This window comes from Epinephelus lanceolatus, chromosome 3 (genome assembly GCF_041903045.1).
Source record: "Epinephelus lanceolatus isolate andai-2023 chromosome 3, ASM4190304v1, whole genome shotgun sequence".
Classification (NCBI taxonomy): domain Eukaryota; kingdom Metazoa; phylum Chordata; class Actinopteri; order Perciformes; family Serranidae; genus Epinephelus; species Epinephelus lanceolatus.
In genome coordinates this window covers 26,741,071-26,758,208 of record NC_135736.1, presented here as the reverse complement: position 1 = coordinate 26,758,208, position 17,138 = coordinate 26,741,071, and the positions used below count along the sequence as shown (strand labels likewise).

Sequence of the window (17,138 nt, the reverse complement as noted above, 5' to 3'; positions counted from 1 at the left end):
AAGATAGAGTGACAATATTAAGTTTGTCAATTTAACTTTTCTTCTCTGGTAGATAAGGGGTGCTAAGATAATCCTTTGACATACTGATATCTAATGTTTTTACCGAGCTAAACCATTTTATTAGCATTTCAGCCCCCTCAGTGGGCATAGTTTTCAGAGTGTGACACATTGCACTCTGTCTTTATTGGCCTATCTGTAGTTGTCGCTATTTCAGTGTGTTTTCATTTCATGAAGGTTAATTGTAACATTTTAGTCGCCTAGAAAAAGTCTTATTTAGTGGTTGTGTTAATAGACCCTTAAGAGTCAGTTGTTTAGTTTTTCCAGTGAGTACATTTTGTTTATATGTTTTTAAGCCTATTTTCACTAGCATAAGTTAGCATTAGCATAGTCTCAGTTAACCATAGACTGTGATGCACTGTGCTAACAAAGCTGGCAGCTAGCGGTAAGGTTATCTCCACCCCCTCACCCAAATATGGTCACCTTTGGCTTCAAAAAAAAATCTAAGATGGTGCTGGTTAAAACGCCAGATTAGAGACTTCAAAATGGCAGTCCAAAAACCAATGCGTGACATCAAGGTGGCTACGGCTAGCTATGCAGGTAATGTTTGTTTAAACTGGCTGTGTTTTGAGACCTCGTTTTGATATAATTGATACTCATTTATATGATACTTTCAGACGTTTGAAACACGTAATGTTGTTTTAACAAATGCTGCCATACAAGAACTTTGCCTCAATGAAATAGTATAAAATTGTTAAAAAAATTAAATCAGAAACTGTCTGGTTAAAGAGTAAGTAAACATGATTAGCTACAAATCTGACATTCAGTGCCAGGTTTCAGTAATTGACCGTTTTCAGAAATTTTCTTTGGTACCAAAAAATATATTGAGGTTAGAAATCCCACACTATCTGCCTTTGAGATCTCTACTGCAGCCCCAACACAGCAGAGGTAAATAGTTACTCTGAATGATCCACATAGGATGCTGCAAAACAGTTTTCATGGGGGCAAGAAAGTTTGTGAAAGCTGTTCACAATTAATATCATCACCATTATGGTAATGGAGACATTTATTCTACAAACAAAATTTCATTCACCTCCACTATATTGGTGGCAGAAGTCTGAGGTTGACGTCTGAAAAACATAGACAAGTGAAACCAAAATCTGCTGCATGACTAGACGAAACCTAAGAAAGGGAGAAAGAAGTATGTTGTTTTTTGTGTGTGTAATTTGAGAAAGCTGACCCCTTAACATCCCATTTAATTATGAGTTTTCTTCTCTCTTCTACTGGAAACAGAAATCATATTACACTTCCTGCCAAACACGTTTACCCTTTTTGCAGAGTCAGGTTCAGTATGATAAAATGTCTTTTTCTTTGAGCTGTCACTTGATCCTCGGTCGCCTCCCTTTACCTGCTGGGCCAGTGTGACACTATACGTCATGCGTGGAACTGGAGGAGCCGTACCCCAAATAACAGAGAATCCGTGGGATGGTCTTTAAATGGAATAAAAGAAATGCTCTACAAAGGCCACAAATCATTTAGTTTTTCCCCCACAGCAGGGCAGGAGGAGATGCTCAGTAAATGTGTGTTTTCTAGGTCACCACCATGATGACAGTTTTTAATTAATTATACATTTTAAGGGCTAAAACGTGTGTGAACATTACTGGACGTTTCTGGGATTTGAACATATATAGCAAGATAGACTGTACATGTTTTCCCTAAAGGTATACAATATAGTACACATAGTATGTACTTTGTTACATCCATTGTGTTAGCTGTAGTATCTGTGGGACATATTTAATAGAAGATTGGTTTTAGTGCTACACATGCTATTAAATCAAGAGGTAATTTAAAAGCAGACCCAATTTAGATAAATCTAAATAATTTATTTGAGTTAATAATTAAAAAATGTTATCACAGAATTAACATCTAGACAGCAGAGCAAATGGATGCATTAACTAAAGCACAACCCGGGAAAAAAAATAAATTTAAATTGCTAAAGTAATATTAATAAGGTCACTGCATTAAAATCCTCCGAACCATTTGGGCAACCTATAAAAGAGGCTGACTTCCGGCTTTCTTTTTCTCTGTTTTCCATTCGCTTAACAGATCGTTTGTTACTGTTTACACAGCCTTTCGGGCATTTGGGTTATGAATTAAGTTATCAACAAAGTTGTTAATGTTTTAAAGTCATAGTCGGCAGCGCCACTTCTCTGAATCATGGGTTCTGCTGACGTAAAAGTGTTTGTGGATGCATGTCCGTGTGTTTGCGAGAGAATAAAAAGTGTTATGTAAAAGGGCCCGGAATAACCCCCCCTCAACCAACACACACACACCCTTCACTCTTTTTGAGCCAACTATGCATGACCTACTTTGGGAACCTTTCAAGCTGAACAATTAACATTTTTTGAACATTTCTTCCTTTATGGCATCCTTTCCACAGAGGAACTGACAAGACAAACACGGGGGTTTAAACGTAAGCACTTTGGCATGAATAGTTGGGAAAACTAATTAATGAATGATAAAGGCATGCCTTGTTTGCTCAGTCAAGTATATCAGGATACAAGGGGAAGACAATAATACACTGGGAGAGTGAGTCGAGATGTGTTCTCTCTGCTTCCTCTCCACCAAAAATGAAATATAGATCTCATTGCTTTTTATAGCTCTGAGTGAATAATGTCCAACCAATGAATTAGACATCTGCCTGCATTTAGCTCTACAAACAATTCTTTTTTTATTTATGACAATACTGATAGGCTCTTGTGACCCGTTATTGTTTGTAATTTGTGATTTAATATGTACATATTTCCCTGTAGTCACTCTATATTACTGATACCAGCATGTTGCTATATCATCTTAGATGATGGTGCATTATATTCAGCTTCTCCGCACAAAACCTTTAAGCTCATGACTCAGGAGATCTTTAAGACCACTTATGAGAGATCTTTAAGTCTACAATGTAAACAAAGCGCTGCCATTCTGCTATATTATTTCACACAGCAGCACACTGTAAAAATCAAGGCATTTATCACCAAACAGAAGCGTACACTATGCTTTGTTGCAGCTCTGGTATTTAGATTCCGCCTCCTTTATGCAGTTTGTTAATGACCTCAACAACAGAAGGGAATGTCAGCGGTAGGTAATGGAGAGTAGATCTCCAACTGCAGGACTGGCCTAGCGGAAATCTGGCCCTCTGTCACCAGACTGTGTTTCAGGAAGAAGTTCAAATGAGGACAAGACACGCATTCAAATCCCAGGAGCCCCAGCCAGCAGTAACCACACTTTTATTGGGGTGTCAAGTCCGGCCTAGAATGTGTGCTGTTGTTGTTGTTGTTGGCGGCGGCCGTGTTGTGTGCTTGCTTGTGTGTGTGTGTGTGTGTGTGTGTGTGTGTGTGTGTGTGTGTGTGCATGGCGCTACGTGGGAGAGGCAGAGTGGAGACTTTTAACATGGTTTCTTTTCTGTGCAACAAAAGCATCCGATCATTGTGCCACACAATGTTCTTTTAAAAAGATTACATCCACTGTAGGCATTTACTCCTACGCTCTAATAGCGCACAGTAAAAAACATTTTCATTCATAAAGCTGCAACAGAGAGCTGGCTTTCACTGTGCCCTTGTGGGTATACCTGTTAAGATAGCATTTGTCGGATATTTAGATCAGATCTGTAACTTCCTTACATTTCGTATTTAAGCTTTCTTCTCTCCTTGTGTTAAAATCTAAGAAGTCAAATCTGACAAGCGTGACATTAAAATGAGTCAAAACTTTGAGCTACTGTAGTTATCCTCAAGCAGGAGGGAAAAAAAGAATAATTTTGGACAAGATTTGAGAACACAACAGTATTGTGGTGCATGACAGAGCTGCTAGCAAAACCAAATCTGCTCTAAAAGCCAAAATGCTGACAGTGACCTTTACTTTCCCCTTAAAACTGCATAAATAGATTTTTTTGGCCAGTGGAACAAGCTGTAAAAACACAACACTGACATATTATCACCTTATAAAGTTGTTGTGGTGAACTTGTTAGCAAAAAAATGCCTATTTACACATCCAGCAGACACAGAGCTCTGATTTGGTCTCCACCAACTCCTCAGGAGGATTGATTTAGGAGATTATTAAGGAAACAAATTGTTTTAAATACTTACTTAGCAGTAAGGTTGCAGATGCAGCCAACTGAAACTTCTCCTGTGTGCCAAGTATGTAGAAGAACTATGGTGGCTGATGCTTAAACACCAATGGCCCCATCTAGAACAAGTGTGTCTGTTCTGGGCCACTGTAGAAACAACATGGCAAGGACCTGGAAGAGGTCCCGCTCCACATGTAGATATACAGGGCTCATTCTAGGGTAACAAAACACGAATCTTAGTTTCAAATGAATATTTTAAACCATTTCTGCCAGCATATCCTTCGAAATCCTGCACACTTGATGTTTAAATAATGGCCCAATTTTGAAAGATCTGTGTAGTTTTACTAACTAATGACTGATCTGCGTGATTTCATGCCAAAAATTGAACGAGTATGTCAGTCTCTGAGTTCCATTAATGATTCTGACCAAACTGAGGAAGTCTACGAGATCAATTTGTGTTGATTTTTTTGGCCAGCATAGCCCAGAAAAAAATAAAAATAAACTGAATTCCAATAAGAGGCTATGAAACAGCATTAAGCTTCATCACTGCAGGAGCAATGTGAAAATATCTCTAATGAGATCAAGATCAACCACAGATAATATCTCTGCACAATCTGCGAGCAGTTTACTAACTCCCTGCCTCATGCAGCCATTTAACCCCCCTTACCTAAAGAAATTCAAAAGTCTTTCTCTCTGCTAGAGCATTTTTACCTTGCAGCCAAGGTCTTGAATGTCTCAGAAGGAGCTTTTATGATCACCAAGCATTCATTTTTTAAGGATAAATTCTTGTATTTTAAGAACCAGCAGACAGTAGAATTTCACCAGTCTGACCAGCTCTTACTACTCATACCTTGAATACAGTCTCACCACTCTGCTTTACACAGCCTCCAATCCACCCACACCAACGAGTGATTGGCTGCCCAGAAGATAGAAAAGAACTGGATTCTTGTGGGCTCTTTGTATTATTATATTTTTTTATCCATTCAGGTGTTTTATTCATTTAGACTTTTTCCAGTAGACATTTATCTTTTTTTCCATGCATATATTCATGCCATCCACACGAGAGGAGAAACACTGAAAATATAAATAATTTCGTTCAACTATTTGTCTAATTTTAAGAGATATGGTTAAAGGCAGCGGGTTGGTTCAGGTGCTTCAAGGCTGTCCTTGGGCATGACAAATCCTATTATACCACAAATGTATTTTCAATGCTCAATCAGTATACAAGTACTTTTCTTCCCTCCATGAGCCAGACAATGTCACACTCTTCTCTTTAAACTGATTCACAGGCTGAAATTCGACAAGTTTCCGTGCTTGATGTGAAAACACGGCTAATATGTGCCTGGGAGAACAAGCTGATTTTCATCACTTGCTGCTGGACTGGACTGTTGCACTGAAAGGCAGAGTTTGAACTGCCAAAGACACCCGTGCACAGACAACGATTTATTCATGTGCTTGTCCCAAAGTGCTATGACAGCAGCTCAGAAGACATTTTCAGTATATTTCAATTCATGTATAACACATACATTGTAAAAAGGGATACACTTTGATAATTTTTAACATTGTTTAAATGTGTATTGTGGTATAGCATAGTTTTTATTGACCATTTCAAAGCCATTTCTGGCTGTACTGTTTTGGCAAATCCCGCAACTAATATGGTGTTTGAAAAGGTTCCTCCTAGTTAGATGTTCTTAGTGTCACACAATTGTATTGCAGGGTTTTTGAGTAGAGCTCCAACAATTAATCGATTTGTCGTCAACTATCAAATTAATTGCCAACTAATTCGATAGTTCATTAATTGCTTTGAGTCAATTTTGAAGAAAAAATGACCAAATTCTAGGTCTAGATTTTGGGGTAGATGCAAGGGGCACATCCACCTAAATATTTAGTGCATTTGTTAAAAATATGAAAGTAGCCAAGGACTTTTATTTTGACAAAATTGAAGACATTCATACCATATATTCATGCAGTATAGGCACAAATTGGTACAAGAAAAATTCACTAGAATGCAGAAAATTAAGTGTCTGATGCTCAAAATTTTCCGGCAGAGGACCCCCTATTCCCCGTTTCTTATGTTTCCGCCCTTAATGTTGAAATGAAACCTATTCCTTTGTTCTAAAATAGGAATAGTTTCTGGTTTCTTTACTCCTCTGTGACAATAAAAAGACAAAACAAGACATTTGAGGACGCCATCTTGGGCTTTTGGAAACACTGATCGACATTTTTCCCCATTTTCTGCAATTTTACAGACCAAACAGCTATTCAGTTACTAACTGATAATGAAACTAATTGTTAATTACAGCCCTATTCTTGAGTTCTGCACTACCTACATTATATAGATTTTATTGAAAATAACTGTTGGTTGAGATGAGCGTTCTAAATTCTCGTACAGTTTCAATCACTCTGAAAAACATGAACTTTTCACCCAGTGTCCTCTCAACAAACCACCACATAGTCTGGATTATTCACAAAATACCTTTTGAGACACATATTGATAAATGAAAAAATTAAATAAATTCATGTCTTCTTTTGAAATGAAGCCTCACTACAATCTGAGGAATGTGCTGTGTACTGTGAGCACATGATGACTTTAATCTTTAACTGGTTGAACCCAATTTATTCATTAAAGGTGGACAGCTCCCGCCGTCCATGCTGCATTATTCTTCATCAATATATGGACTGGAAGTCGCATACATTCAGTCACAAAAGTAATTGATTTATTATGTTTGTTAAACACTCTTTTGCAGAACCATCACCATATTAATACATCTCGCTTAAGAGTGCACGAAATGACTCATACTCAATTACTGTGAGGTCTGCACTCACGATATCATCAACAAGAGTTTCTACACACTCAAAGGAGTACGCTAAGGAAGGTTTTTGTATGTTTTTCTAAAGCTGCCTAAATTTAATCTCATTGAATCGAGGAACTTAATGAAAAAAGAGATTTTTATCTTACAGTAAAAAGAGTGAACCTGTGACTTAAAGTTTGTCACCATGTGTGCTTTGGATAAACTTCAGCAGAATTATATGATGAATATATGGTAGTAATTAAAGGAATAACACAAAGTTTAGACAGTGCACATGGGAATGCACATAATTAATACATTTGCATGCACCATAAGCAACATCTTTGCCAGATTAGTGTAGACAGCTGAGACCCACAGCCATTCCCCAACACCTTCACCTGTAACATCCTTTTCACAACCCAAACAAGCAGCTGCCTGCTTTATATAGTCAGGAACCCATAATGCACTGGGAGCCCCTGTGCATGCCTGGTGTTGGGATTTAATTGGATATTAGTATCCAGCAGTGTCTGAATTAATCAAATCATTTCCATCCATTAATTTAGTGGAGGAACATACAATTAAAGCCTTATTAGTGTGCTCTCAGGAGTATGCCTTTTCATCCCCCTGCAGAACATTGAGGGTTGGCCAGAGTCCAGTGCAAAGCATTCTCCTCGCTCGAATCTGGTGCTTCCTCATGATGGACACTCTGTTGATCTACAGCAACTGGCTGCGAGCTTAAAGCAAGGAAAATGTCAGCCTATAGCAAAGTGCTACATTTCCAATCGCTATAGAAAACACTCAAAAAAAATTAATGAGAGCTTATCTAATGAAAAAAAAAAACATTGTTGGCTTCTATTTTGAGTCTTCACCATTTGTCAGATTATGAAATTATTAGGTCAGGGGGCTGACAAGTTTTAGAGTAATTCTATTTGGTGAAACATTACTATGAAAACCAGCACAAAAATGCCCTAAATAGGGTGAAAAGAGATTTGGAGATTTAGGCAGCGAGCAAACATAATCCAGCACACAAATGTAGGTCATTTTATGATAATTTCCATATTTTCATTTTTCATACAAATCAGACTTCTTCATAACTACGGTGCACAGCTTTTTAAATAGTGTTGAGAAGAATAAATATGGGAATTTAGCATTTTTGTAATAAAAGAATCTCAGCATCCAAACCTCTAATCATGTACAATACACCATTCTGGCCACTAAGTTTGTCTCAGCATTAAGTTTAAATCAAACATCACATAAATACAACAATTCTGGTTAGGGTGACTCGTTTCCCCCCCCTTTTCCTCCTCTCTTGTGAATCTGAGTTAAAACGTTTTTGCACAAAGTAATCCAGACTGCTCAGATGAGCAGCCATTTTTAATTAAAACCATTTACAGAGGAAACCAAAGTGAGAAAAAAAAGAGCCAAGGGATTTTACACTCTGTCATCCAAGGCTTCAGCGGATCAAAGAGTTTTAGTTGTGCTTTTTAATGGTTACGTAACATTTTTGCCTATGAAATATTGGGCCTGGGCACCGTGTAGTCAGTCCAAAGCTCGACAGTACCACAGATTTCCTGCAGTGCATTTTCAGATTTCAGGCAGGATACAATAAGCCTATGTTTATGTCTAAGTATAGCTGTCAATCAATACAATACTACTGCTGTAACAGGACACTGAAAGTAGGCAGAAACCTCTGAAAAATGTTAGATTCTTGCATTCTACCCGAGATGTCTCTGTGTGTGGTGTGTATGTGTGTATGTGCCTACATGGTAATTGTATGTATGTATGTATGTATGTATGTATGTATATGTGTGTTTGTGTCTGTCTGCTTTCTTGCCTGCCTGGCTGGCTGCCATGTGGCCCACCTCTTACTGTCATCCTGTCTGACATTAGGGCTAAGCTGGATCTCATTAGGACCAAGGTGGCAGTGATCCCGTCAACATCGCTTTGGCTCCTGCCATATGGGTCGCCTCCAAGGTAACGGGGCTGTATCAGTCTCCTCAGAGCTGCGAACCTTGTTATAGCACATGCACACACACACAGGCGGACTATCTACTCTCTAGCCCCGCATGTGCTGTACATATAAAGCTGAGTAAACATGTCAAACAGAGAAGACGTAAAAAACACTGATGATAAAGTAATCAGGTCAGATCTGTGGGTGAGATGCAGGGTCAATAAATACAGACTCACACACAAAACATGCTTACTTCACATGTCTGCCATGGGAAATATACTATAACAAGGGCAATCAAACTAGTGTGTTTTTATGAGCAGTGAATTAGGAGAACTGTAGCAGTTAATTCAGTCATCAGTTGAGCCACAGTTGACCAAAAGAGTTTAGTCTAATATCTTGTTGAATAATAAGGTTATGATAGATGCATAAACTCTTCACATTAATGTTTAGTGAAACAACTCCCATTATCAGCAGTGTTTTGCATTTGCGACCTACAGTAAATCAGTTTGAGGCTGGTGACCTACGTGAATAGACAAGTGATGATGTAACACAGATAAACTGACTCTTTTTTTCGAGTTCCTTCCTCCAAACTTCTCCCCGCAATCTGAATGACAACAGCTGAATAAAATGAAAATAGACAACTGAAAACAGCAGAGCAATCAGAGAGATCTGCGAAAGCTGGTTCCTACAAATGTAATCAGGAAAGCTTTTGATCTAATAAATTTCCATTCGGAGACTCTGTGCAACGTCACTTTCCAAAGTCGTTCTGGCATTGTCATGGTCAAGTCACACAGTCGGACATAGCGGAGCAACGTACATAGACATCCCAGCTGCAGCTCAAACGCTGTACCTCTCTTACAGCAAGCGAGTAAACAGGAAGTCATTTATGACTTGGTTTAGTGCTTCTTTGCACAAGCTCATAAAAAAGTGTGAATTTATAACATCCCATGCATAAAGAGAGATAGCAATGTAGTTTATAAGAACAGCAGTGGACTCTCAATGCTGGTAATATAAACCAGCATTTGTGGTCAGGTGAATCATATCACACCCAGATTCACCTGACCACAAACCTATCTCCTGATTTACAGTATAGAAACACCATCACTTCTCACAGTTAGGTGATTATACATACTTCTGTATTTTAGACAATGTTACCTTGTGTTTCACGGTCTGCATAATGTTTTTACTGTTATTAACTGTGTTGTTGATATTTTGCTTTGTTCGGCTTCACATGCAACTAGGACACCAGAATACACTGGAAACACAACAACTGTGTCAAAGTTTCACTTTGCCAGATTGGCGGCTATTATAATTTTTTTTCCCTTTGGCCTGTTTGTTTTGTTTCAGCCCCCACCCTCACAAAAGCAACTGTTTATTTCATCAGTTTGGCAACAAAAGCATGTGATCAATCATTTATAATTTATGACGCTTCCAATGGCTCAGGGCCCATAAAAACAGATATTTGCATTACACAAGGTCTTAGCCAGACCTCCCGATAACAGACCAATAAATTTTGTTGTTGTACATACACACGGGCCCCCGATAAGAGGTAAACTTTGCCTCTGTGTTACAGTAGAACACAGGGCAGTGCTAGCAGGGATGATGTTGTGATCACATGCTACTATAACAATGACCTGGACCCCGTCCTTTAATTCCTGTTCCCCCAGCCAGCATCCCGCTGCCTTTCCCAAGCCCTGCTGTTATTATTTTTGCACAGTTCAAAGCAAACGCCCTAAGTCCCTTGTGCAACATGAGTCTGACTGTAACAAACTGGCGCTCCATCTATCTGATCCTCTAGAGTGGCATGCTATTATACAGGTATACTGACAGAAAAAAACATTATTTAGGAAAAATGAAAACTGCTTCTCTATGTAAAGCTGAACTCTTTCATATTTATCACAACTCAAGCCACAGATCGGATGAAGATACACTGAGTGGCACTCACTCAGACTACATAGAGAGATCTTCACTCTCCTTACCTTGACATGCTGTCCGTGATGCAGTTCTGACCCAGGTATCCCTCACCTCTGGCTGACAGTGACCCCTGTGACATGCCCGGCCGAGATTTCCATGACTCCATTAACGCTGTTACAGGCGAAATTAGATTCAACAAAGGGTTGGACTGGTCCCTCACATCATGCCGCGTGAAAGACATTGTTCCTTGCGCTCCAATCTGGTAATGGAATGAATGTCCACCGGAATTAACTCCAACAATGGCCGAGGTGGGCATGCTGTTATTCTCTTGGTAATAGCTGCCATCAGTGGTCTCCTGCTTAACCCCTTTAGACAGGACATTGTTGGAGAACACATCGGGCTCATAGTTCCCATTTATAGAGGAGACAGGGGGTCCTAAGATACCAGAAAGACTGTATTCATCAATGTTATTCCTCAGGGACAAATAGGTGGTCTCAGATGCAGGAAAGAGACCAAGAGATGGTGACTGCTCACCGTAGGGCTGTTGGTTCATACATCCCTCATTTTTGTTTGGCTCACTCTTAATCTGTGTGATAAAAGGTGTGCTACTCACATTACATTTGGAGCTGCCTAAACACATGCTCCTGAAGTCAGTTCCAGGCTCGTTCTTAATGTACTTAACCATGCCCATCTGGTCTAAGCCGACGTTGAACACTTCCCCGTCTACCATCTCTACTTTAGGGAATTCAAAGTTCTTGAAGTCCGTATCTCTGGTCAGACCTACTGCTTCTGGACTGTTGGTGTCATTCTGCACCAAACCCAGTCCACCAGCAGGACTGGACACAGGAAACCCACCTGAGGTGGGGTTCTGTGGGCTGCTGACAGCCATGGTTCCCCCTGTGGCCGGACTGGAGATGGAGGGCCTCGCAGTGTTGCAGTTGTTGGCAGTACCGGTACAGCTGCCACCTGTGGGGCTCGAGACGGATGACCTAATGTTACAGGTAGTGCTGCAGGACGGAGGCGATCTCACACTACTCATACTCTGGGGGCTGGACATGGGGGACCTCATGACGTTGAGTGGGCTGGTGAGAGGTGGTGAGCCCACTGTGCTGGACTCCACGGGGCTACATGTGGCTGAATTCCTGCGCTTGATGTGGGCCAGAGTAGCAGCACAAGACGTCTGGCTGACAGGACTACTGACGGACGAGCACACCGGTCCAAAACACGTAGGGGGACTGGTGGTTGAAGACACCATGTTGTTGCTGCCCCCGGGGCTAGAGATGGAGCTGGACGTCTGGGGGCTGCAGGACAGAGATGAGGCCAGCATTGTAGCTGAACTAACTGGAGTCCCAGCACTGCATTCTCTGGGAGTGGTGCTGGGCTGCGGGAAACCAAATGGCTTTAACTTGGGGCTCTTTGTGGAACCACACTGGGCTTCCTCTAGAGCCCGTCCACACACTGGATACATCTTCCCAGGGCTGGTACTACCCCCATGCTGGCTAAAGGCAAAGTCTGCCTCCCTGGCAGCATTCATATACAGGCCCATAGACTCAGCCACAGTCTTGGAAAGCTCCTTGGAGTCCATTTCCTGCTTATGACCATGGACAGAGTTGTTGAAGTGTGGGAGAACAAATGGCTGGTTCTGGCTGAGCCGAAGCATTGGCTGCTCCTGCTTCTTTGTATTGTTGTCTTTGCAGTCGGTGGCTGGGCTTCCAGCAGGGCAGCTGACATTGACTATGTCCATCAGGATATCACTGCTAGTCAGACTTGAATCCTCTGTGCTGCAGCAGTTCTCCATGGTGCCGGGGACCTGCGACCATCTGTTCTCTGTATCGCTTCCATCAAAGAAACTTTGGTATCTTTTGGTCTCCATTGCTGGCTCATTGATTCACCTGGTAAATGGAGAGAAGAAAAGAAACGAATGAGAAAAGTTCACAGAGCTGTTTTTACATGCTGCACACAAGGCATTGATTCCGTAACAATAGTTGAGTGGCAGGTGCATAAAAGGTATTTACCTTCAGGCAGAGATTAGAGGTCTTGTGAGGCTTTATTATATATTCAAGAATATGCTAATGAATCTTAAATCTACAGTGTAAATATGGTCTTTTAGGTTTTGGATAGATGCCAAAGCAGTAACTTCTGCTTCAGCAGATAAAAACCTAATGAGGCATAAAAGTTAGGGCACAGAAAAAGGAGCTGTGTGAAGATGTAGAATGATTATATCTACAAATAACAGACTAGATTAAACTTATTTTGATATTATAATGGCTTACTTTGAAAGAATACAAGACAAAAGCACAAACTAGATGCTGTGTAAACAATATGTTAATATAAAGCAGTTCAAAGCCAGTCTGTACAGTATTTCCTCTCTCTCACAGATAACGTTCCTTATCGCTGCACTACAGGGATGTACAGTCTGATAACTTGGAGAGAACTGCAACGCAAGGGTTAATGTATCGCTGTGACGTCGCCTGGGCTTTTTGTTTAAATTCCCACCTCTGCTGCTCCTCCATTGGACAACTCAGCCAGAAGTCCACCAGCTTTATCGGACCCATTCATGGATTGGTCGGAAAGCTGTCACTCAATAGTTATTGCTCTTGCAGCCACAACATTGCTGCGACATAACTTAAAATGTTGCTTTAGCGGCTGGATCCGTCATGTGCAAAAGCAACAAAAATCCTGGATATAATCACACACTTGGCCTAACAGCTTGCAGTGATAAGGCATTGCTTTTGGTGGTGTTTGAAGGTTTATGTCTTGCGGTGCGACGGTGCACTATTTGAAAGGGGCTCGCAGCTGTGGAGCAGCCAAAGACATCAGAGTTCAAGTTATTCACGTTGCCTGCAAAATATCCCATGCACGTTACGCGCACATCCATAAACACAACAAATAAAATACATGTCATAGTGACAATTCCTCCTGTCTTGCTCCTGCCGTGATTGTTCTGCCTCTGTAGGACATGCAACTCGCATATCTCTCCATTTTGCGTTTGCGCAGGATAAATTCTAAAAGAAGATTTTTGCTGTATAGTTGCTGTTTAAGTTGTGATCAAAGTCAACTCATTGACAGCTTTTAAAATGGCACGACGGATGAAGTGCAGGAGCAGGAAAATATTAATTATTTAACTCATTTTTTGGAGAGAATTTGACAGCACTGGATATTTCTCAGCACCTCTTGACAGGTGCGCACAGCGATATAAAATCCACAAATACTGATAGTGATGGTGGTGATTGTGGTTATTTTTGTTGGTGCACAAAGTGCCTATGAACTTCTTGGCGACTTTTATAATGGAGCAGGCACAGCCAGGGTTAACGGTCCCGGTGTAAAGTTATTAAATGTCTCTCCCACACGGCGACCGGAGCGAGGATGCTTGCATTATCTGACTGAACAGTCACAGTAGGGGAGTTTGCTTTCAGTATCACCTCAGACCCAAGCGCCCAAATTAAAATGTACAGTCAAACACTGGAGCTCCGTCCTTCCTTACCTTAATTACGACATTCAGAGTTGTCAGGTGGCCGTGTTGCTGGGCAGCGATAATCCAGAGGACGAAAAAAGACACGCAAAAAAACAAAGTCAATAAATATCAACAAATGCGCTCTGCCCTCACTCTTTCCAATACATAGTTGTCAGTTTGACAGCTAGACACACACTGGAGAAGTCTACTGCGTATTATCACTAGTAATCCTCAACAGCGAGGAGCCAGTGCTCCTGACAGGACGAACGGCAGCGACGGGTCGGACGACAGCGGCAGATGATCTCACATTATGGCCACAAATTTGCACATTACCGATTCTGGGCCCTAGATAAAAAGAGTAATAAAAACAAACGAAAGGAGTCGGTCGGACTCAGTCAGAGCGACGTCATTTGTGCACATGGACCCTCCTACTGCAACGAGTGCAACACAAACTCCGAGGAGGGGGGGGAGGAGAGGAGGAGGAGGAGGAGGTGGAGGAGGGGAGGAAGAGGGGAGGGGCTCAGCGCAGGTAGACAGAGCCGCCTGGAAATAGGGCACCGTGCTCAGCGCAGCGATGTTGGGAATAAACTCAGAGGGTAACAGCGAGCAGCAGTCTGCTTTAATTCAGTTAAAATATCCTCTGCAACTTTCTTCTGTCTCTCTGTCCTCTCCTCTCATCGGACTTTATCCTGCTTTTTCTCCCCCCCCCCCCCCCGCGCTCTTCCTTCATCTTTTCTAGTGCCACCTCTGAAAGCGTTTGCCACACGGAGCTCGTGCACAAGCATGCACGCGCACCCACAATTTTTAGATAAGAGGAGATAGAGCAGAAGCCTTCCCGGCCTCACTTTTTTACACTTCACATGGATCTTATAAGAACCCCAGCAAATACTGAGAGAGGAGTCATTCTTACTGTAGGAGAGGATGTTGCCCTGTAACAGTGTGACGGCAGCCGCCACTAGGTGGAGCAATATTTCTATTGCTGCTGGGAAAGCAAATCTATTGAGTGGTCAAGATGTCACTTCATTCACTCCATGTCAAACTATGATATAATTCTTTGCTCCCCACATCATGTGCTGGAAACAGATTTGACATTCAGCTGATATTGTCTTTTTTTTCTTTTTGGTTGGCCAAACTTTAATCTGCAGTTGAAACCAAAATCATAAACAAATAGACGTGTAGCGAGAGGTGTACATATACATTAAAATTAATGCTTCAGTATGCATTGGTAGACATTTTTGGATTTTTAAAATTGAAGCAAAATACAGGTTATTCAAATATTCAAGCATGCACCCAGTTGCGGATCTTTCTATAGGCGACATAGGCAGACGCCATGGGTGCCACCTAGAGGGAAAAGGGGTGACTGTATTCTCTCATAGGCAGTAAGTGTTTGTTAGCCAAGTTGTTTATTTCTCATTAGGTCTTGTTGTTTTTGGTAATAAATATAAAATGTTTATAGCAGTAATAATGGCTAGTGGCTTGACTTAGGCGCCGAATGATAGGTCCGGCACTGTATGCACCAAAATATCCCTGAAGTACTAATGGATAAAGTACATAAACACTCATAATTAGTTTAAAAGCCATCAGAACACACAGACACATTGGCATACTGTAACTCAGATTAGACAAGCTCACTGATAATGTCCTTTTGGTGCACTCATGAGAAAGTACAATGTGCCCATGTTTATCTGTGACACCACCGACAACAAACTCTATTATTTGGATTAAGCTGTTATTTACATTTTTACTGCCGATATGCCATGGCATTGATGTCATTGTAGACTTTGGTTTCACTCCAGCAACAGCCAATAATCAGTTTAATCTCTGGAGTTGTCAGTCAGGCAAGTCACTTTCTGTAGTGTTTCGAAGTGGCTGCATGAAAGTGTGCATGCAGGATTTTAGGCTTTGAGAGCAGAGCTTTATACAGTGGTTTTGAATGTTTCTCTTTATTGCTTGTCTGAGTTCTCCAAGCCAGCCTGTAGCCATTACCCAAGCGAGGCAGCAGCAGTTAGATTAGTCAAAGCCATCCAAGCAACACTGCCCACCTCCCTGATCTGCCTGTTAATCACCCATGAATGGGGGACCTGCTTTCAGAAAAAGCAGGAGAATTGAGATATAACCAATGTTTCCCACCCCCATTCATTCATGCAGCTCCCATTTGTCCATTGCATATAATGGGTGCCAGTCAAACACATCATGAGCAAATCTAATTTAGCTTTGCATCACAGATTTTTCCACAGTGACAGAGTCATAAGAATTTGCAGACTGACAGCAGAACACGGCTGATATGAAATCAGTAATAATTGCCTCCCTCATTGGTAAAGATTCAAGGCAGCTCCGTTCGAGTCCCACTGAGCTTTCAAGCACCGTCATTTTAGTCAAATCAATGATAATCACACAAGCCTGAAAACAGTGTATATACATGGGGGCTAAAAATAGCTGTCTTTTAAGAGGGCGGGGATCCTTTTGGATGAGTGATTGCTATGATTAGGAGCGGGCTTCCTCTCCGGTTTAGACACACAGCAGACAACTCCAATAGCTGAGGAGGCCAAAGGCAAAACAGAGAGGTGCATGCTGGGCCTCGTGGGGACAGGTGAATTGGAGCATGTTAACACTGAAACAAAACACTCGTCAGCTCAGCAGAAGACCCTGTCCCCATCGTGTGTGGTAATTACAGAGGTAGTTTTAATCAGGGAAGAAGTCCGTCACCACCATCCTCCCTGGGCTGCTTATTGTTCCACTTTAGCAGTTATTCATGAGTCTCACTCACTTATAAAGTGATCATGTAGCTGTCCCTGAAGTGAGCCACTTGGTTGCCATTCCCTCTGGTTCCCCACAACTTTGATTTGACTTAAATGTTTCAGTGTTAACAAGTCATTCTCACAACATACTGTTATCTGCAGTTCATTTACTTGTCTG

At 41.3% G+C, this 17,138-nt stretch overlaps 1 protein-coding gene across 1 annotated transcript in view; it reads right to left on the bottom strand.

Annotated features, from left to right (window-relative positions):
• Positions 1-14,671, bottom strand: part of nr3c2 (nuclear receptor subfamily 3, group C, member 2) — an 89,484-nt gene extending 74,813 nt beyond the window's left edge. The window contains exons 1-2 of the mRNA XM_033624305.2: positions 14,253-14,671; positions 10,834-12,660 (exon numbers count right to left, since the gene is read on the bottom strand). Coding sequence (XP_033480196.1) covers positions 10,834-12,641 — 1,808 coding nt within the window. The 5' untranslated portion in view covers positions 12,642-12,660; positions 14,253-14,671. The remainder of the gene's footprint in view (positions 1-10,833; positions 12,661-14,252) is intronic.
• Between the last annotated feature and the right edge of the window lie 2,467 nt (positions 14,672-17,138).